We start from the raw sequence: 21,214 nt of genomic DNA on the forward strand, positions 1-21,214 counted from the left end.
GTTTCACTTGTCTCTCTCTGACTCATGCAGTCCCTGAGAAACTCCTGCCCTAGCACCTCATTGTCCCTGCTAATTCCTTTGGGGGTTCCATGTGGGGAGGCTCATTGCCCTGCTCAGAGGTCACAGCCAGCTGCTGTCAGAGCTTGGGGCTTCCTGGTAGGGTAAGGCAATCTGCTGCTCTTCTTCCCGAGCTTGGTACCGCTGTACCCCCACCCTGCCCTCATCCTCAGCTTGCCTGCAGGCAGATGTGCTGTGAATTCAGAGCAGGGGAGAAGAAAAGATGCACACGAGTTCAGGGTCTGTTATTTATTTACATAAAAACACTGACTAGTGCCACAGTCCTACCCCTGAGCAAACTGCAGCTGCCTGTGCAGGCCAGGCTGTGTTTGCAGACCTGTTTGAGAGACCCCCCACTTTACTCTGGGAGCTGCAGGGGCAGGGGAGGGAGGAGCAGCCCCGAAGGGCTGAACTTGGCTCCCAGCTCCTCTTGCCCCTGCTGTGGGCGTGCTGCTGGCAGCTCCTGTCGCTGCCTGCTTGCCCCTTCCTTCTGCCCCCCAGGAGTGAGCTAAAAATACCCCCTACACCACATGCAAGGAGGGCCCCACAGCCCCCGTCGGGCCAGGAGCGGCCCCGGAGCGGCGGCTGGTAACAAACTCCTCTACTCTACGTGCCGGGCAGCCAGGACATGCCGGGTGCGGTTTTGGCTCTCAGGTTGCCGGGGGCGAGGGCTGCCTGGGGCTGGCCCTGCCCCGAGAGCCGCGCGGGGCTGGGAGGAGGCGCATGCAGCTGGAGTGGCCACCGGGCAGGACGGAGGTGTGATAAGGGTGCAGTGCTGCTGCCGGGCCCCTCCCCGTGCTTAGAGGCAGCTCTGCCTCCCCTCGGGAAGGGCCTTTGCCACGGGGCTGGAGGGGCTCTGAACCACTGCCCTGTCTCCTGAAAGTGCCACAAAGGCTGTGCTGCATCCCCTGAGGGCACCACGGGCTGCCTGGGTCCCCTCCTGCGCTCCCATCCCAGCACATCCCTGCAGCCAGGCACCCCCTGCACCGAGGGACTGCGGTGGGCACCTCCAGCAGCTGCTGCTCTTCCAGGGTTGCTCCAGGGGAGAGGGGCCTCCCTCACACCGTGGTGGCGAATGGAGGGCAGAGTGATGCCCCCACTCCTGCGCACTGCCGGGCAGCCCCCACAAACTGTCTGGGCCCTTGGCCTCCCTCCCCTGTGCACCAGTGTCACCCATCCAACAATGCCAGTGAGGAGCAGCGCCGGGGGCAGGCGGAGGCGGCTCTGTGCGGAGGGAGCCGGGGATAACACACACACAGCACCGCGGGGGAAGCGAGGAGCGATGAGCAGAGACGGGTGGGGCAGGGCCCGTGGCTCCTGGGCGCCGTTAGCACATGCGCTTGTACGTGTAGATGTAGGCCTTGCAGTTGGGACACGTGTGTGTCACGTCCTTGAAGTCATCGAACAGGCAGGGGATCAGGCAGCAGCACAGGTCACACCTGGAGCACAGGGAGAGGCGGAGACGCTGAGCTGGGGCAGGCCCTGGGCACGGGGTTCACTCTGGGCCATGGGCAAGAGATGTGAGGTGGGGCTGTCACCACAGGAACCCCTCTGCCTCTGCAGTGCCACCTCTGTGCCAAGGTCCCCACCGTGCCCAACAGCTCAGCCAGGGCCCCCAGCACTGGGGCTACCCAGGACCACGCTGAGCACCCAACACGAGGCCCCAGCTCTGCCTGCAGCACCTACCCCACGAAGCAGCAGAAGAAGCCAAGAAGGAAGCTCATGAGCCCGATCTCGTAGGAGATCTTGGTGGTGATGGCTTGCTGGCAGTGGGGACACACGGTCTGCACGGGGGCGCCCTGGAAGATCTCTCCCTGCAGCACTGTGACCGTGGTGGCAGCTCCAGGTGGGACGAGCACTGTGGCCGTGTGGCCACCAGGAGAGGGGTAGGGGCCTGGGGCGGGGTAGTAGCCCATGGGGGGGTGAGGGCCTGGGGGTGGGTAGTATCCTGCTGTGAATGAGAAACACAACCAAGTGAGCACCTGGGCAGGAGGTGTGCTGAGGCAGGAGACAGGAGAACACGGCAGGAGAGGCCAGATCCTTATCAGGGAGGCCCCTACCCTGCTGCAGCACCACCCTTGGAGTACAGACCTGGGGCGAGCCCTGCTACAGGCACGGTGCCCCCCAGCCCATCCCTGGAACCTCGCTGCAAGCTGCAGGTGGCAGCCCCACCCCTTCTTGTGTCCCCCCCACTCCCCAGGGCACCAGGAAACCTGAGCTGCTGCCAATCCCCACCCCCGTGTCCCCCAGCCCCCTGCAGGACTCACCTGGTGGCACGTAGGGCCCAGAGCCGTCCGTGGGCATGGGCGGGGGCACGAACCCCGGCTGCGAGGGGGGCTCATACGGGGGGGGTCCGAACTCGGGAGGGGGGATGGGAACCCCCTGGGGCTGTCCCACCACTGGGGTGACATTCTCTGAAAGGAAACACAGTCAGCAGCCAGGGAGGCAGTGGAACTGAGGGGAAGATGCCTGTGTGCTCAGGGTGTCAACCCCAACAGGAAGGGAGACAAGACATAGCAAGAAGTGGAGTGCACCCCCTCAAGCTGCATCTTCTGAGCCACACGAAACCCAAATTCACCCTACAGCAGGGAGCAGTGCCAGGCTTTGAGCTGGGAGTGCTTCCTGCTCTTGTCATTGCCCCTAGGACCCCTCCTGCCTCCCCCAAGGGGGCATGGGGACAGCTGGACCCATTGCACCACCCTCCCCAGGCTGTGGAGGAATTAGGGTTAGGGTCAAGCCAGCCAGGCCAGCCCCAGGGACCCCGCCCTTCCGTGGGTCCTGTGTGTGGCAGTGTCACCCCGGGCTGCTGGGACACCCCCAGTACCTGGTGCAGAGGGAGGGCCGTGCTTCTCCTCTATCAGCGGCGCCGAGGGGCCCCCCGGGTAGGGGGGGGGTGGGTCATTGGACATGGCTCCAGGCACCCCTGCGGGGACAGAAGTCTGCAGGTGACACCAGCCTGTGGTGCACAGGCAGATGGAGCTGGCACGGTGCTTGGGGACAGAGGGGACAGGTAAGGGAGGAGGCCAGGGCTGGTGCCACCGCTGCACCAGCCTCAGCTTCCCCACAGGGTAGAACCAGGGGTATGGCTCCAAAACTGGACAGGCTCTGACCAGGCAGCAACTGCAAGGTGTAAAATCTTCCTGCCAGCTCTGTGGGGCTCCCTGTGAAGCTCACCTGGTGCACAGCAGCTCACCAGGCCTGCATGGCCTCACTCCAGGGCAGTGCTGCCCAAGAGCCTTGCCTGCATCATGGGGCACCAAAGGTGGGGAAGAGCTGCCCACAGGCCCCCACTGCCACCCTCAGTGACACAAAGCTGTGCCCTGAGGGACGGCAGGACCCCCACCCTGACCCTCAAGTGCAAACTCCGGCTCAGAGGGTGCAAAGCCACAGAGCATTTCTAAATAAATCTCTAAATAAATCCAGTGAGTTAAGGTGAGACCATATTTAACAGCTGGAGCTGTTATCTTGCATGGGGTAGGATTTACCTGTTCTCTTCCCCTCAGCAGCAGCTCAGAGGCCTTGACAGCTGAGAGAAGCAGCTCCTCTGAGCAGTGTAGTTGGAAGGCAGCTTCTTCCACTGGATCTGTGTGAAAGGAGACAGCAAGGGAATTACAGAGATGGGGAGGAGTCACAGCTGCAGCACTGACCTGGCTGCCACACCAACCCCTTCTCTGCCCTGGGCAGGAGCTCCCCATGTGCCCCCTCAATGGCAGGCGTGAGGCTCTGTGTCCTTGGCACGTGGCAAAGCCCCACTGATGCTCTCTGAGATCCAAGGAAGTGCCACGACATCGAGAAGCCTGATTTCCCCATTTCCATTGGCTCAGTTATAGCTGGAAGGATGTGACTAAATTGGGAAATACAAGTGAGAGGCTGCTCACCCAGTGCTTGGGACAGCTGCCATCAGGCATGGGACAGGGTGACATTGCTGTCAGAGCCCAGGGAGCAGTGCTGGGAGCTCCATCCTTCACCCCAATGGGCCAGGAGCAAATGTGACCCAGCTTGTCCCATTTGCTGGCACCAGTGCCACGTGCTGGGCAGCCAGCCCAGAGCTCGCCAACCTCCCCAGCACAGCACAGCCTGCACAGGCACCAGGCCAGGCTGCCAGTGCTGCCCCAGCCCTGCATTGCAGTGTGCCCACAGAGGTGCCCGTGGGGCTCTGCCACCTCCACCTGCAGCTGCCAGGTCAAGCAGAGCCAAAGACTCGGCAAGCAAGGCAGGAAGAGCCATCCCTCCCTCACCTGCATGGCTTTGCTTTATTCTACTCATTTTTTCCTAGTTCACGCTCTCTGCCACCGAGCAGCCTCCTGCAAGGCAGCAGGAAATTTAATCAGTGCCTGGAGGAGCACCATCACCTCTTGCTGCCCACAGAGGAGCACACTGACCCCCCCAGGAGCTAGGCAGATTCCTGACAGACACAGAGTCTCCCCCAGGATGTCCGTAGTTCCTGACTAGAATTCCTCCCCCAAGGTCTGAAGTGGTGTTGCAGCCACTCAGCTTCAAAGAGTGATACCGGGGCAGCTGGGGGTCATCTCCCTCCTGCTTCTCACTCCAGTTTCTTCCTGAAGAGCCCAGGGAAGCAGAGTTGCCATGGCACAGAGCATTTCCAGGCTCACAGCAGAGCCTGCCTTCTCCTTCAGTGACCTACAAAGCCACAAACTGGGCCATGCTCCTTTTAGCTCAGTGGGGATGTGAAGAAAAGGAGGATTTATTCTTTTCAAAGTAGCCAACCCTGCACATCCAGGAGCCTCAGGCCCATGCCTGCAGGGCTTCCGGATGGGCCTAGCCCAACCAGAGCATCACAGAGTCCTTACATGTGGACACCAGCCTGCCAGGGAGCCTTTCTTGCCCTCACAGGCCAACTGTGCCCACAGCTCTTCTAACAAAATAGATCTCCTCCCATTCCTGCTCAGATGCTGCTTTCCCAAAATAATCTTTCAACACTCCCCAGCCTCACTCCTATCAAAGCATCTGGCAAGAAAATGCAGGAGAGGAGGAGCCCTCCACCAGCCACTCCACCAACACCCATCAGACACAGCAGCAGCCCCAGGGTCAGCCAGCCCTTAGTGCTGCCACCCTGCCCAGGTGAGAGCCCGAGGGTCCCAGAGCCACACGTGCAGGGGGTGAAGGGAGCTGGGGATGCAGGGCTGTTCTGCTCGTACTTGGCAGGCTCAGTTGCTCCTAATGCAATATTCTGCTTATTAAGAGAGATCTGTAAAGAGCAAGATGTTGGCTGTGTGCCCTTCCCAGGAGGAAAAGAAAGCCTGTTGCTTTTAAGCCTCTTAGAAGCTGTTTCTCTCCTGCTCTTTCTTTCATCTTAATGTGAGCAGCACAAACCCGGCCCATTTCTGACAGGGAGCTCGTGGGAAACCAGAGGGCACTCGGCTTCCCCTTGGCACTGGGCAGGAGCTACCCCAGAGCATCCTCAGCACCCTGGCACTGACAGCCCTGCAGCATTCCAAAATTACCAGCTTTAAGTTCAAATCTGATGGAGTCACCAATGTCTTGTGCAGGTCCTTTAGAGCAAGGACACACTGCAGGATCCTGAGACTCAAAAGGAGCTGGCTATCACAGAAGGATGGAGAGAGAAGATGCTATTTCCAGCTACAAATGCAGGTTAGCTCTTCTAAACTGGAAGAGCAACTTTTACTGGTTTACTCCGCAAACCAACTACAGAGGATAAATCCACTATGGAAGCAGAACATCACAAGCACTCCTTCAAGTAAACACAGAAGACAGGCAAAGGACCCCCATGCCCCCAGGGAATTGATATTTGCTAAAGAAAATTAAAAAGAAAAGATTCCTATTAACCTGCTGGGGCACAGTAGTGTGACAGACACAACCAGGACAGCACAACTCCATCAGAGCCTCCAAGCAGAAAGGGTTTGGCCCACCCTGGCCATGGCCTCAATCCGTGTGTCCTCCCCTGGCTCTGTGCTCCCTGGATCTCATTCCAGGCAGCTTTTGGGTGACAAGATGGCAACAGATCCGTAGGTCCCTGTTCAGATCAGAGGTAACTCTCAGCTCCAAGAGGTCTGTCTGAGGCTTCTCACACAGCGAGCACAGCCAAAGTGCCGTGGGCAGCACCCAGCCCTGCCTGTGCAAACACAAAGCTCTCTAATCCGCCTCCTTCCTGGGCTCAGCAGCTCCCAATCCAGTTAATGAGGGATTGTACGGTCCTAGAATGGTTTGGTTTGAAAGGAGCTCAAAGCCCATCTCATTACAACACCCTGCCATGGCAGGGACACCTTCCACCATCCCAGGCTGCTCCAAGCCCTGTCCAGCCTGGCCTCGGACACTGCCAGGGATCCAGGGGCAGCCACAGCTGCTCTGGGCACCCTGTGCCAGGGCCTGCCCACCCTCCCAGGGAACAATTCCTTCCCAATTTCCAGTCTAAGCCTGCCCTCTGGCAGTGGGAAGCCATTTCCCCTTCTGTCATTCCAGGCCCCTGTCCAGAGGGCAGTGATCAATAGCACAAAGCCCCTGGTTCCCATTACTGACATGTTCAAAACTGATACAAAGGAACTTCCAGCTGTGATGAGAGGAGCTGACGTGCCAGGGTCCAGTGTCCCATGCTGGCTGTATTTCCCTCTGTTACATCACTGCAGAAACAGTCTGGGATTCAAACATGGCAAGAGAAAAGGTCTCCACATCCCACCTGCTTTCCAAACAGATAAGGTGGGCACCACTCATCAAAAACAACTGCAGTGGGACCAGGGAATATCCTGCCACCAGAACAGGTCCTAACACCATAAAATAGACAATGCCATGAATAGGACAGACACAGATAGTTCAGATTTGGTCCGCTAATGCCATTCCTCCCTGGCAGCAGCTGTTTGTGCTTCAAGCTGCTCCTCCCAGATGAGATCTCCACGGGTGAGACAAACCTGGCACGGGCAGAGCAGACGCTGGCAGGTCCGACTCACGTGCGAGCCCCGGTGGCGCAGCACCGGCCCCAGCAGCTCTGAGTCAGCCTCACAGCAGCACTGAGATCCATCCACAGGCTGAAACTGCCTGTGCTGTCCTTGCTCCTGCTGCACTTGTAACTGAGAATTCAGCTTGCTTTCCTCCATGGGAGCAGCAGCTCCAGCCTCTGACACAGGAAGCAGCATTTGCTCATACTCAGCCACGTTCAGTGACATTGACACTTCAAAAACTGCTGCTGCTCATTTTTGGAGCTCTTCCTCCATTAAAAAAAACCCTTCCGATACTTGAAAAAATAAAAAAACACACTAAAATTCAATTAATAAATAGGAGAAAATATATGAGTACTTTCAGCTTCACTGCACATCAAAGAGATGCAGATTCCAGCTTCCAGGCTTTTGGAAATACAGCTTTAAAAGCCAAGAGTCCTGAGGATGCTGGGCCCTCACTGAGCCCAGCACCCTTCCTTTAGAAACAGGAACAGCATTGTGGCCAACACCATCCCAGTTTTCCTGGCCCTAGGAAAGATACCTGTGTGCCACAGCCTACGTGCTCCAGAAAGTGGGAAATAGTGACACTAGGAAGGGTATGGACACAAAAAGGCCGATCAGATGCTGGAAAATCTCATTTGAGCCGAAGTCTGACTCTTCAAAAGGAGCTTTGGGGGCAGCAAGGAGGGAGGACCGAGCAGGGTGTGCTGAGCGGGACAGAGCCACTGTGGCAAACTCAATCCCAATCCCAACCGCCCTCCTCCACAGTGGCATTTCTGAACAGCACCTCCAACCCCAGCCTGGAGCTGCCTGTCCCCTGTGTCACAGCTGGAGCTCCCAGGGGTGCTGCCCTGTGCCCGTGCCGTGCCTGGGGCTGGCAGGGCTCTGCCCTCTCCGTGCCCGCTCACAGCTGGCAGGGAGGCGGCTCAGCTCCCACCACGCGCAACCCCACCGGACAGCTCTTACCTCCAAAGGACAGACAGCACAAATCTCTGCTGAACAAGCAGTGTCAGTGGTTATTTCTGCCTGGTTTTTATGCAGAACAACTAAAAGATGTTTTCCCTGCAAAGGAGCCAAAGCTCCCCCTCAGCTTTGCCTCTTCCCATGCGCATTTGCTGCCCCCAGCCTGCACACCACCTCCCCGGAACCGGGAGGGGAGGAATAAACAGCACAGAGCGCTTCAGCCTCCTTCAGAGAGAAGGATGTGCTGGCAATTCTTGGCCATGGACCCGCTCCTTTATCCGCTGTTAACCTTGGCAGCACCTCCTCAGCTCCTCATCCTGGTCATGGACAAGGCAGCAAGAGGGCGCATGCCTGCAGTGCTCCGCAAGGCTCCGATGGAAACGGAAACCCAAGTGAAGGACTGAAGGAAAGGTCTGTTCTTTTTCTGAGCAACTCAGCTGTGTTTTCCCAAGTCCAAGTCACTGCCAGGGAGCATAAACCCACTGTTCAGGAACAGCCAGGCTGCTCTCAGAACAGCAGATTTCTTCCACACTTCTGCACTAAGATTTCAGTGCAGAAAACTGCTTTTTCCAGGAGGATCAGGCTGCTCCTTCAGTGTGGGCACAGAAAGCTCAGCTGCCAAGGCAGGCCAGCAGTTCTCCTTTAAAACAAAGGAATGCTGGAGAAGAAGGGTTTTCATCATTCAAGCCAGGTATGTCAGACAGCCAAAGCTCCCTGCTCTGCTCTCCAGTATGTGAGTCTCTGGAGGAGCTTCCCCATTGCAGTTGTTTACCTGGGGACTGTGGACATATTGTTTGACCTTCTCTGTGCCACCGTCACCCAGCAGACAAATCCCCTGAGAGCAGGATCCTTGCTGGCAGCCAGGTGCTGTATCCAAAGCAAGATTTCCCAGGGCATTAAATCCAAAGCACAATCAGATAAATCTCCACAGCGCAGCCCCGGCTCAGCTGTCCTTGGCCAGAGATTCAAACTGCCACTTCCAGCAGTTCCTCCGCATGGATATCGGGAGAACCAGACACAAAATCCTCCCTGCTTAAGACCAGGAGCCTTTATCTGCAGCACCCACAAAGGGTTACTGCGGGAGGAGCTCCTGCAGGACCTGCGGCTGCCTCTGGGATTCTCTCCAGTGCTGTTCGCCTCCGGATGGGCTGACCAAGCGCTCTTGGCTCTTCACACTGGGGCTGCAGAGACAGCCTTGCCAGGGCCTGCTCAACCTGAGTATTTAAAGAAAAACCAGCCAATATGAAAGGAACAAACTGAGGTAGCTCGTTCTCTCTGCCGCTGGCTCCCAAGGTGTGGCACACGGCTGTGGGAAGCACCACATGCAGGCAGAGCTCACGGTGACATCCAGGAGCCAGCAGGGGCTCAGAGGGAGGAGGGGTCACAACCCCACACTGTCAGGACACTGGGGACAGCTGAGGTGTACACAGAGCACTCTGCACCACCAGGGCAGCTGAATTTGGCCCCCAAAAGCCAGTTTTCAGAACATGGAGCAAGCAGGGAGCATACTGCAGCCAGGCTGCCACTGGCCCTGGAAAACCCGCTCTCCCACCCGGGAGGTGCTCACTGTTCAGACCTGTCCACCAGGTGTCCTGGCTGCAAAACATCAGGTGTGCTCATGGATGGGATTAAAATAACATTAAAGATAAAGCTGAGCTCCTCTGCACCTCACCAATGTGCTCCACAGAGATGAGAAAAGGAGGGTGCTGCAAGCCTTCCCTGGGGAAGCAGAGAGCTTTTCCATGAGACTTTGACTGCAGTTCACAAAGAATCCAAGCTAGCACTTGATAACATCCATGGGAAAGCATCCAGTGATAGGAACAGCTGTTGCCTCCAGTCCTCTGTATCTACTTAATTTTCCCCCTGAGAGGATACATCCTGCATTACATCATCCCTTTGATATCTGTTAATAATGGTGATAACACAGCCTGCCAGAATCTCAAGCAATTAAGGCCAACATCTACTCCAACACCGTGTTATAATGTAGCATCAAACACAACTGTGCCACAAGAATAGCTGTTCATTTAAACAAGCAAACAAAAATACCCCAGCTCAAGAAGCTTAACAGCAAGCAGAAGCCTCAGGAGGTCGGGAGAAGCTCCACAGCTCTTAAGCACAGTCACAGATCCGAGCTCACCTCTGACAGCAGCCCAGAACAGAGGCTTAAGGATGAGCTAGGAAGGGATCAAAGGCAGAACTGTCAGTCCCTCCCACTCCCAGCACTCATGGTTTTGGAGACTGGGCAGCCTGGAGGTTCTCCATGGAGCACCCCAGGTCATTCCCAGTCACCAGGCACTGCTCTTCAGCTACCTGCACAAAAAAGCAACTCCTGCTGTGAGCATCTGCTGCCTCCCGTTTGGGGGACAGGACCACAGAGAAGGTGAATACACAATGAGTATCCACTATGTCTCACTGCAAAACCTGGGGTTTTATAGATTCCCTTCCCAATACCAAATTAAAAATATTTTATTTTTTTAAGCACTCACTCTTTCATTTCTCCCTCCTTCTATAGAATTTTTTGAGAGAAAGTCAAATAACACAGCTACATCATTGCTGAATCAAACTGAGTACATGTGTGACGTTCAGTAAATGACACAGTGAGCTCCAAGGGAGGAGGAAATTAGAATCAGAGATGATCAGCACTTTTGCGTTTCAGCTTCAGAATTAATCAGATCCCAAAAGCGTATTCAGAATTCCCTTGGAGATTGTGCAACACAATGAAATAATTTTGAATACATTGGTGGTGATTCCTGATCCATTTTCAAGTGCTGTACAAAACGTATGCCACGGCACTGATGTTTCCTCACCCGAGGAGAGCACCAGCTTGCTGGAGGACTGCTCCAGCCTCCAGCATTTGCATTTCCCATGCTCACAGATCCCCCTGCCTCGGCGCCAGAGAAGCTGCTGACATTCAGATTTAACTGGCACAATGTCACCTTGCACTTTTTTTGAGGACTAGTGCAAAGTGCTCTGTGTCACTCAATTTTATGTACGGCCAAGGCTCACTCTTTGCAAAGGGTTGTGGTTTGGGGTTCAGCAGGATTGTGTGTGTAAAGTCTGGGATCTCTCCTGTATCCCACTGCCAGCAAGGAGGACCCACACATCCCAAGGTGTGCACTGGAGGAATGTTTCCATGCTGAGGCCATTCATGTTACCACACTCACTCTCTTGCTCCCACAGAACTTCCCAGTTCCAGCCTGGGTCCTCTCTTGGAGTTGCCCAGGCCCACCAGCACGGGGCTGGATTGTCTCATGGCATTTGGACAGGAGGAGGGTACCTGGCACTGCCCTGCTCCCAAGTCCAACTCATTTGGGCTGCTCAAAGACAGATGATGATGTTCCAGAGGAGAAAATCCTTGGATTAATCAACTGCCACTGAGTGTGCTCAGTGCTGGGCACCCCCAAGGTACACAGAGCTCCTGCCATCCCCAACTCTTCCTCCAGTTCCCACCAGACTTGGCTAGTCCACACTGACTTGCAGGTCCAGTAAAGTCATTTTCACTCCAGGCTTGACTGTGGTTTCAATTTGCAGCACCAGTTCCTGTCAGCTCCTTCAAAACCCCTTCCCCAAAGCTCCTACTGAAAATCTAGGACAGGGCTGGACTCCAAGCAGCCCCAGCACACAGAACACCCCTCCCCAGGTCCCTGCTCTGGGCCCTTCCAAACCCTTTCTCTGTCACAGCAACCCCTCCCTGCTTTGCTGCTCCACGAAAAGCATCCCTGGTCAGAGGGTTTGGACAGTCCCCAGGCCGGGTCACTGCTCCCACATGGGACAGGGAAGGGTCAAGCCCACAATAGCAGGGTGCCCTCAGGGCAGGGAAACAGCTCAGCTGCTCAAATCCTCTCCTGAGCCTGAGGAAGACACAGCAGCTGCCACAGTTACCACGCTAAACCAGCTGGGATCTGTTTTCTCTCACATCAGAAGAGCCCAGCAGGCAGCTCCAAACAGCTCCCACCACGCTGAACCATCCTGAGTCACAGCAAGGAGAGTCTGGAAGGCCAAATTACACCCCTGTGACAGCCACCAACTCTGGGGAAAGCTCCGTTCCCAAAACACAGACATGCTCCAGATGACATCTCTGTGGAAGACCTGCCACAGGCCCAGGGAAGGAGCTGATATTTAACAGCAGTGCAGAGGGTGTCCAGGCCCCCTCGCTCAAAGAACACGTGAAGAGTCTGCAGGAGCTGAGTGGTCCCAGCAGCGCAGGTGGGAAGGACAAGCTGAGGCTTCAGCACAGGCCCAGCCTCCCGCAGGCACTTCCTGATATAGCACAAAGCAGAATAAAGACATTAAGTTAATTAGGAGACAAACCAAAGATGCCTCTCAGAAAAGGGCAGCATGCACACACCAGCAGCAGCTTTTTATCCAGTGTTCAGCTAAAAACACAAGCCCAGAAGAGTGGGCAGCAGCCAAAATCCCATCCCCACTGCACTCCTCCATATTCCAGGCTTTATCCTCCCCTTCTGCCATGAGCTGGGTGACTCAGACCCTGAGGACCTCAAAAGCATCCCAGGCTGGAGTCACTGCAGCAGGGGTACAGCTTGGCTCTAGTCCATGATTTCCTCCCAAAATGGAGCTGCACTGAATCCCATGGGTTCCTTCCCCTCCTTTAAAAGGGTGCCCTGCTTTTCATTTGGAGAAATAATCAATAAAATGTAACAGGCTGCTTTTCATTCATCCCCAGCCAGAAATCTAATCTCCTGTTAGCAGCACAGCCCTGAACACATCATTTATCTGCTGCGGGTACCAGCACGCGCAGATTTTACAGCTGTAGAGAGTGGGGTTGCCTCCATCACAACGACTAATTTATTCTCAGAAAGGCTAATTTAATCTGGCAGTGAATGTTCTCAAAGCCTCCTCACACAGAGCAGCTTTTCTCTTGGTTGGCTTAACAACAATACAGCATATCCAAAAACGTGGAGGGATGCTAAGGAAGAACACTGCCCCTGTGTTTTGAGCCCTCTAGTCTGAGAAATTTCTCTTGGTAACTACAGGCTTTGAGAAAACATAGAGTCCCCTATGGTTTTTCAAAAAGCCAACTGTATTTTCAAGGCAAAATATACAAGAGTTTAGGTTATTTCCCCCTCACATACAACTGTGTCTTGACAGAAAGAGCTGGGCTCTTAATTAAACTAAAACCCAGCAAAGGTTGTTTAGTATTAGACAACTCATTCACTTCCAACTGCACATCAAGAGCAGCAGCCAGCACACCTGGCCTGGGGGTGCTCCCTGCCAGAGCAGGTGACTTTCCCCAGTCCACACCACAGAGGAATAAACTTCAGAACAAACCCAAAGCTTCTTGTTTAAAAAGGCTTGGTAACTGCACCATGAAGTGCTTCAGAGGGAGCACCCTTCAGGTTCCCAGCCTCTGCCATCTGCAGGGGGGCAATAAATAGGACATCAGAAAGGTTTCTTTCATTGTTTTTAAATTCTAGGTGGTATTTTCCCATTACTTGTGACAGTACACACAAAGGTAGTGTGTCCTCACAGCCAGGCTGAGCCACCTGATCCTCCATGGCCATGGCACCACCTGGATCTACCCACCCCTCCCCAGGAGATCACTGGAGAGCCAAGCACAGCTCCGTGGGGTCACAGGGGCTACAACAAAGCAGATTTAAGCCCTACAATAGACAGAGCTGGAGCAGTCCAGCCCTCCATGCCCAGGATTGTCAGCACCATCCTGCTGGGAAAGAAAAGCTGCTGCTGTGCAAGCCTGCATCTTGTCTGAGAGGGCTCCTTTGCCACAAGGGCAAAAACATGGCCCAGACGACATCCAGCAATTTAGGACGATCCAGTAATGTGGGAAAAAGGCAAAAATCAGAGGGAAGCAGAGCATTTACGCAGGCCACAGAAGAAATAGAGAAGAAAACAAGACAACACTCCCCTTGTTCCTATCTGTCAGGAATTGCTGTCCCAAGAATAGCCTATTCAGAAACCAGGAAATTCAGAGAGCAGCAGGGAAGGGCTGAGTCATGGCCATTTGGAAAAAAAAGAAACAACCCACAACAAACCAACCCAAAAGGGAAGGAGAAAAAACATGGGACAGCAGCTGTTCTGGGTCTTGGAGATATGAACAAGTCAATCCAGAACATATTAGTCAATCTTTATTTTCAAAAGCTCTGCAAACAAATGGTACTGCCATAAAATGCAGCTGACCCTCCCTCTGCTCATGGGCAGCTAATTGCTGTACCAGGAAAAGCTGCTGGTGCTTCCCGGCACCAGCCCCTGGCTACAACACACCCTTGGCCACAAACTACTCCCACTTTGTGCCCTGATTTTGGTTCCTCTGCAGCATTAGCATCCAAATATCCCAAAGATTTACAGGCTGGGCAAGTGCTTTCCCTTTGGAAAGCACGTCCATCTCAGGGATGCTATTAGCAGAGGGTGAGGAGCCATTTCCCTTCCCACAGTGGAAGGGCACGAGATAAAACACGACTTGGACGGGCTTCCCACAGCTCTGTGAACAGATTGAACAGATGAGGCAAAGCCAAGTGCTCCCATCTCACATCCAGCCTCAGCTCTGCCTGTCTGCCCCCAGCAAACGTCTTCCCACATGACAATCTTTGTTCTGTGACCTAAATGAAATCAACTGTACAGTAGTTCTCTCCAGGACAGTAATCTCACTCACTCACCCATCCTCTGAGAGATTACACCTGCTCTCCAGCTGTGGGCTCTGGGAGGAAGAGATTTCTGAGCAATGAGGGGCTTATTTTTCATGCAATTCCTTGATGATCCCTCACAAATCAGGGAAGGGGGGTTGTCTGTCTTTTCAATCAAACAGCTATGCTTCTAAACATATCTGGAAAAACACCTTTTAATTCATTTTATCTTGCCCTGTGAGGTACTGTCAGATCAAAGCTACAAAGGGAGGAAGTGGGAAGCCCCTCAGAGCTGCTGCCTGTGGGGAGTGGATCAAGACAAAGCCTGCTGTCCTCAGGCTGTGACAGATCCCCTGTGCTCAGGTGTAACTGCTCACCTCCTCCCAGCTCTGGGAATGGCTGGGAAAACCACAAGCCCTTCACAGGTACACCCAACCTTGACACTAACTCCAGAACCACAGCTCAAGGAGCCTGTCCCAGAGTAAACAGGCTCTCATGGTTCAAATTGTGAATAAAAGTCCTTTTCTCTGCAGCCACGCCAGGCAAGGAGCAAATAAAGATGAAATACAGCGACAGCACGGGCTGATGTGCATGCATCACAGTAAGGTGAGATGGATGGAATTCAGGATTGTAAGACAGAATGCAGGATGGAACAGTAAATGTGTAAGCTTAAAGCAGAATACTTTCAAAAACATCTTCCAAAACTGTTAATAGGGAGCCAGGCTGTTAGGGCAAGGTAGGGAAGGTTTTCCTTCTAAATGCAGACTGGGTATCACAGAAGGTTCAGGAACATACACAGGACAGACAGTCTGAGGCAGTGAGACCCCCATCTCAGCACAAAGGCTTTATCCTAAAATCTATAGGAGAACTGGGTAATATTCCATTTTCTTATGTATGAAGGAGGCAAAGGATAGTAATGCACAGTAACCTTACTAATCACAGTAACAATGAAATATATTACTTAATTTGTGCAGAAAGCCCCAGCTCAGCTCTTCATTCTCTGATGATCTCAGGTTCCTTCGTGCCAAGTGGTACAAAGTCAAACATGCACTGCCAGCAGCTGCTCTGCACAGTTCCTAAGATGTTAATCACATTGCCACCTTTTGGGGTTATTTATTTTATTTTCTTACCCTAAATGCAGGCCTGCTAAGAGAGCCCAGATTAAAGACAGCTGCACTGAAGTGCCTCACATGGAGAGGTGCAGCGTGAAGCACTTTGCTCCTGCCTTCATCCTCCACCCAGATCGACGACCAGAACAGGGCTGCCCTCAAACAGCTGCTTCTCACACCACCACAAATACACAAATTTAAGACTGCAGCCACAAGGCAGCTGAGAAGGAACAGGCCCAAAGCAAAACTGTAACAGCAGCCAAGAGTCTCCCTGAGCGCTTCAGTCTGGAAATAAAATCCGAGCTCCCCCTGCCTCAGAGACTTCATTTGGGTGAGGAAATGGATCGTGGTTTCCTATGGCAGCTGCTCCAGTTGCATCCCCTTTGATCAGAGGAGGAGACGGGTCCTATGCAGAGCACATAAAGATCTGACACTGCTCATGGAAGTGGCCCTGCTTGTCTCCAGCTGTGAGATGGATACCCACGGGAACAGGGGAAAACAGCAAGGTGAACACCACACCCCAAGGCAGAAGTTGCTCACTGTGTGTTTTTTGAAGGAAAAAGTGCACACAGACCTCTGTGTTTACACACTTGTGTGCTCAGGTGCCTTTCTCTGAAACCTTCAGGAGAGCTGATTGGCTCCAGGCTGGAGTCCTTTCCCTGCATAAGAGCTGCACAATCAGGTCTTGGAAGCAAAACAAACCAAAAACCTCCAGCGTTTTGCAGAACTCAAGTTCCCACTACAAACCATTACTGTTCTCGTATCAGAGAAAAGGGAAGAGCAGTGCACAATTCAAGTCCTTTTAAGACATCACCGAGTGCTGCTAAGAACCACCAAGCATATCAACATATATTTGTTGTTTCCTGACTCCCCTGCCCACCCTGTGTTCTGCAGCTTTGCAAGGCCCACTCTGGGAGAACACCTTCTGAGAAGCTGGCACACCTGTCTAGAAGCTCAGATATATTCAGTCCTGCTGCCTTTGTCATTCTTTTAATCTCCATATTATGCAAATGCTATTTATTGCCTCTCTGGCTCACCTGGCAGGCACCAGCCTTACCTGGAAAGACACAGGAAAACTGTTTCATGCTACAGAGCCCTGTTAATAGTGGCAAGAGTGCAGCACCAGCCCCACAGCAGACCCCACAAAAACCACTATTAAAAAAAATTAGTTTCTTTCAATCCAGGGTATTCTCTCCTGTTTAAGCATTCATAAGAAATCAAATGTAGCTTTCTAATGTACCACAGATGTAGAACACTGAATTTCATACTTCTCTTTACCCACACGCAGAAAACAAGTCTTGGATCAGAGCAGATACTAACAAGTTTGTGTATTTCCTTCCAAAACCACTCATCCTCATACTGGAAGATCAACAATATCCTTTAAACACATGCATTTATCTGCTAAATTCACATCTGAAAGGGAAAAAATATACTCTTTTACATAATAAAATTACTTTGATCCCTTCTTTGGCTGTGTTAGTAAGACTGGCAGTGGCAACACTTCTGCAAGTGCCAACACCGTGACAAGGACCCCAACTCCCCCCAGAACCTACAGATGTTGTGGACAGGCTTTAGTCTGGCCCCTGCCTGAACATCCCTCAGCTACAGGAGCACCTTAGCTGTGCCCTCAGGACGTGTTTGCCACCTGTGCTTCATCCAGAAGGAAAGCAGTGCCCATTGTGGCTTCCCATGCACAGAAAGAGCTGATTTGGAAGCGACCATTAAAAACACACTCATAATCCAACACCAGGTGCTGAGGGAGACATTCTCCTCCCTTCATAACTGCAGCTGAGACAGAGCAGAACAGGAACACAAGGAACTGAGTTTCAGAACCAAATTTGAGGTGCAAGACCTGTTGAGGGAACACAAGAAGCTCAGCACGGCCTTCCTTCTTATCAGGAAGGTCCTGAGATCAGAGCAGCTCCCTCACTGTTCCCTGTCCCTGCCACGCCTGTGGCAGGATGTTCTGGTACCTGGTAGGAGCACACACATCCACCCCACTGCCAGCACCAGCCTGAGTCAGCCCTGAGCTCACACGGCCACCGCAGCTCCACTGGCCCTGCAGGAGCAGCTGGGCAGGACTGACCACGTTTGCTCCACCTGGCACGGCTCAGGGACACCTGGGGACACTGCTCCATCCCCCTGCCCTTGTCACAGACAGGAGGTCACTGCCTGCCTGCCTGCAAGCTGGAATTAGCTCCTCACGTAACACCTAAGGAGAGCAGAGCAGGAACACAGCTGAACGCTTCCGGGGATTTCCTGAGGCACACGGATGTCACCACAACATTGGGACGGAGCAGCCTTTGGAGAGGGGAGTCTTCAGCCAGTGCTTTCCACACGAGTTTGTTTAGTTCCTGAACATGAATGAATGACATATTGTGGTTATAAACCACACTATGCTGTGTAATACTCTCGGCAGTTTTCCCTGCTGCCTACTCTGGTCACACTCTGAAATCAGCAGGGCCCCCGCTGAAATTAAAGTCCCATTTTGAGTACTTTGGGTGAAGGGAACAAACAGGAGGCTCTTGTGCATATTCCCAAAGAGTTTCTCAGAGAGTTCTACATACAGCCCAAACTCACTAGAATTATAATTTAAAACATTTCTACTTAAAATTGTTGTGCCTGACCTCATCTCTACCACCTGATATTTTAGGCTCAGCCTGGAATGTGACAACTGCCAGTCCCCTCCCCATTTCTCACTGGCGCAAGGAGACCACCTCAGAGCAGCTTCTCCTTGGGCCAAGGGGCGCAAACCTACACTTGCAGGGACCTGGAGAAGTTTAACCTTGAGCATGGCTCATGTGGAGGATCCAGAGGACACTGGCATGGCAGTGTCCATCCCAGCCTGCATGCTCCCACTGCTGTACACAGCCCCGCAGCTCTCCCCAGGATCCCAACCTCATCCCTCTGTCTAGCAGCAACCAACAGCCCTGTGCTTTTCCTAAGGCAACCAAACACTGCCTTACAGCTGCCACCCTTGGCTTCTCCAGTCCCCTTGGGAGGGAGAACCCAGATCTCACCATTTTAATAATTAAAAATCCCACAGCTTCCCGCTAATGTTTATTCCTTATATTTTTATAAGGAATAAGGTGTTTATTGCTGTGCATTAACTGAAAGAGCTTTCCTCATTTCACACTACCAATGTGCCAATATCATCCTCATCCATCATCATTTCTCTTCCTGCTTGTCAAGACATCTCAGCTTCATTTGGCTCCTCTAAAACGGGCTCACCATCGCTGATCACTGCTCGGGCTAGTCTCTCCCGAGCAGGGACAACTGGAAACACACACTCGTTCCCAGGCCTGCCCCCTGCTCTCCGGGATCTGTCCGGATCGCGTTCGCTCCTCTCTCCGCTGTGCCCTCCCTGCAGCCCCGCCGTCCCCGCCGGCTCATGACCTCGGCCGGGCACCAGCGCTCGCCTTACACCGCAAGTCTTTTCCCAAGTACGCGACCTCGCTCTCCACCCGATTAAATTTCGTCCCAGCCCTCCCGTCCCGACCCTTCCCGGCACTGCTGAGGGCACAGAGCGGAGGCTTTGTAAGGTTTCAGCGGTGCCCTGCGACACTCGGTCCGCGTCAAAGGCCCGTCCGAGGCCAGGGCTGCCTCCCCGGCCCCGCAGCGAACGCTCCGGCCGCGGCCGAGCACCGAGCCCTTCCCTCGGCCTGGTTCCTCCTCGCAGTTAACCAGGGGCTGATCTCCATCCCTTTTCTTCCCGGGAGCGTAGTGCTGCTCTTCTCCTGCCTGTGTCCCTGTCAGCGCTCAGTGTCCCCCAGTGCCGAGTGTCCTCCCGAGCTCGGTACCCCGCCTCCGGTTCTCGGTGTCCCTCACGCCTGGTGTCCCCCCGGTGCTCGGTGTCCCCCCCGGTGCTCGGTGTCCCCCCCGGTTCTCAGTGTCTCTCTCCGGTATGTCCAGCCGGTCCCGCTGCCGGGAGGCCGCCGCGGCCTGACGGGGCTGAGGGGCCCGGGCCGCCTTCCCGCCGCGGCCCCCGGCCCCGCGGCCCCCCGGGTCCCGCCGGTCCCGCCCCCGATCCCCACGGCCCTCAGGCCCCTACCGGCTCCCGGCGGCGGCTCCGGCACCTGGCGGCGGCGGGCGGGGCGGGCCGGGCTGGGCGGGCCGTGCCGCGGCGGGGCGGGCCTGGGCCGTGCTGGGCCCGCCGGGGGCCGGGCCGGGCCTGCTCCCGCTGCACCGGGAGCTCCGGGGAGCCACAGACCGGGGAATCGCAGCACGGTGTGGGCTGCAAGGGACCTAAAGATCATCCCGTTCCACCCCCTGCCCTGGGCAGGGACACCTTCCACCATCCCAGGCTGCTCCAAGCCCCGTCCAGCCTGGCCTTGGACACTGCCAGGGGTCCAGGGGCAGCCACAGCTTCTCTGAGCAACCTGTGCCAGGGGCTGCCCACCCTCACGGGTGGTTAGCTTCCAGACAGCTAACCTTAATTTCCCCTGTTAAAGGTTGAAGCCATTCCCCTCGTTCTGTCACTCCATGTCCTTGCCTAAAGTCTCGTTCCAGTATTTTTGGAGCCATTTTCAGGTACTGGAAGGGGCTCTGGGAGGTCTCCCTGGAGCCGTCTCCTCCCAGTCCTGCCCATGGTGCCTGCCCCACCAGGTGTCCCAGCTCTGCCCCACATGATGCCCTGCCCTGACCCATGTCCTGCCCCACAGGTGATGTGCCCATGCCATGGACTCTGCCCCAGCACCAGGGAGCCTGTGGAACCACAAAGGGACCTTTCTGGCTCCAGTGGTGTTAGCTGCACTGCCGGGATTGATTGAAAGAGCAGTACTCTAACACAGCCACAGGTAGTTTCAGTCACTTCTCACCTGCCCCTAGGGCTCCAGAGACACTGGCTCTGAGATTTAGGTGTGCTGGGTCCCATCCTGTCCCCGCAGCTCTGCCTGGGGTCGCTCCGGGCTGGAGCACAGAGCTCCCATGTCCCGGGCAGGAACAGCCACACGCCTTGCAGGCTCCTCTTCTCTCTTCCTGTGTCACAGCGAGTGGCCAAGCTGCAGGTGACAGTGGGACAGGCAGGCTGTCCCCCCATAAAGGCACAATCTAATAGGAGACAGTGCCACAGCACCAAGTTCAAGTTTAGACTCTGAGTGGGAAATGCTGTATATAACATCAGAAATACCTGCCTTGCTCACACCTTGCAGGACAGAAATGTGTTGTGGTGGCCTTGTGCCCTCCTGTCTTTTCCACAGGCAGCACGGGGCTGGCTCGTAGCAATTTCGGCACTTCATCCCTTGTGAGACCTGGCAGTCCCAGGCCAGTCCCACCTCCCCTGTTGTGACCTTGGCTTTGAGCACAACCACATAGCAAAGGGAAAAGATAACAGCATTTTGCCAGCGTGACCAAGCTGAAGCTGGGACATTTGTCCCCTCTGGACATCTTTCACTTCAGTTTGGGGAAACTCCATGGGCACCACTAGAGGCTGGCTGGATGTGGCTGATGCTGTGGGTCGCCAGGAAACATCCCCAAGCCCTGGTCTTCTCCGCACAGTTCTTAGCTTCCCTTCTTTCCATGTCCCCATGCCTGTGGGGACCTGGTACCAGCAGTCAAACCCATGTTCCTCAGGCCA

General features: G+C 54.5%; 1 protein-coding gene across 3 annotated transcripts; it reads right to left on the reverse strand.

Annotated features, from left to right (window-relative positions):
- Positions 1–277: 277 nt before the first annotated feature.
- CDIP1 (cell death inducing p53 target 1) lies at positions 278–19,759 on the reverse strand. Of its 3 annotated transcripts, none has more exons than XM_063414849.1 (6): positions 19,691–19,759; positions 3,543–3,640; positions 2,882–2,980; positions 2,325–2,471; positions 1,744–2,008; positions 278–1,496 (listed from the first exon to the last, which is right to left on the reverse strand). In XM_063414849.1, exons 3-6 carry the CDS (start codon positions 2,964–2,966, stop codon positions 1,385–1,387), a joined length of 609 nt encoding a protein of 202 aa, XP_063270919.1. In that variant the 5' UTR covers positions 2,967–2,980; positions 3,543–3,640; positions 19,691–19,759; the 3' UTR covers positions 278–1,384. The 3 variants fall into 3 exon arrangements, with proteins under 3 accessions (XP_063270919.1, XP_063270920.1, XP_063270921.1); XM_063414850.1 differs by lacking the exon at positions 19,691–19,759 and adding an exon at positions 19,440–19,544; XM_063414851.1 differs by lacking the exon at positions 19,691–19,759 and adding an exon at positions 4,296–5,495.
- Between the last annotated feature and the right edge of the window lie 1,455 nt (positions 19,760–21,214).

This window comes from Prinia subflava, chromosome 17 (genome assembly GCF_021018805.1).
Source record: "Prinia subflava isolate CZ2003 ecotype Zambia chromosome 17, Cam_Psub_1.2, whole genome shotgun sequence".
Taxonomy (NCBI): Eukaryota; Metazoa; Chordata; class Aves; order Passeriformes; family Cisticolidae; genus Prinia; species Prinia subflava.

Coding starts and splice junctions, on each gene's coding strand:
- CDIP1 (XM_063414849.1), bottom strand. CDS start 2,966: ATGTCCAATGACCCACCCCCCCCCTACCCGGGGGGCCCCTCGGCGCCG. Junction 2,009..2,324: donor TGGGCCCTACGTGCCACCAG/GTGAGTCCTGCA, acceptor TCTCATTCACAG/CAGGATACTACCCACCCCCA. Junction 1,497..1,743: donor TTCTTCTGCTGCTTCGTGGG/GTAGGTGCTGCA, acceptor CCTGTGCTCCAG/GTGTGACCTGTGCTGCTGCC.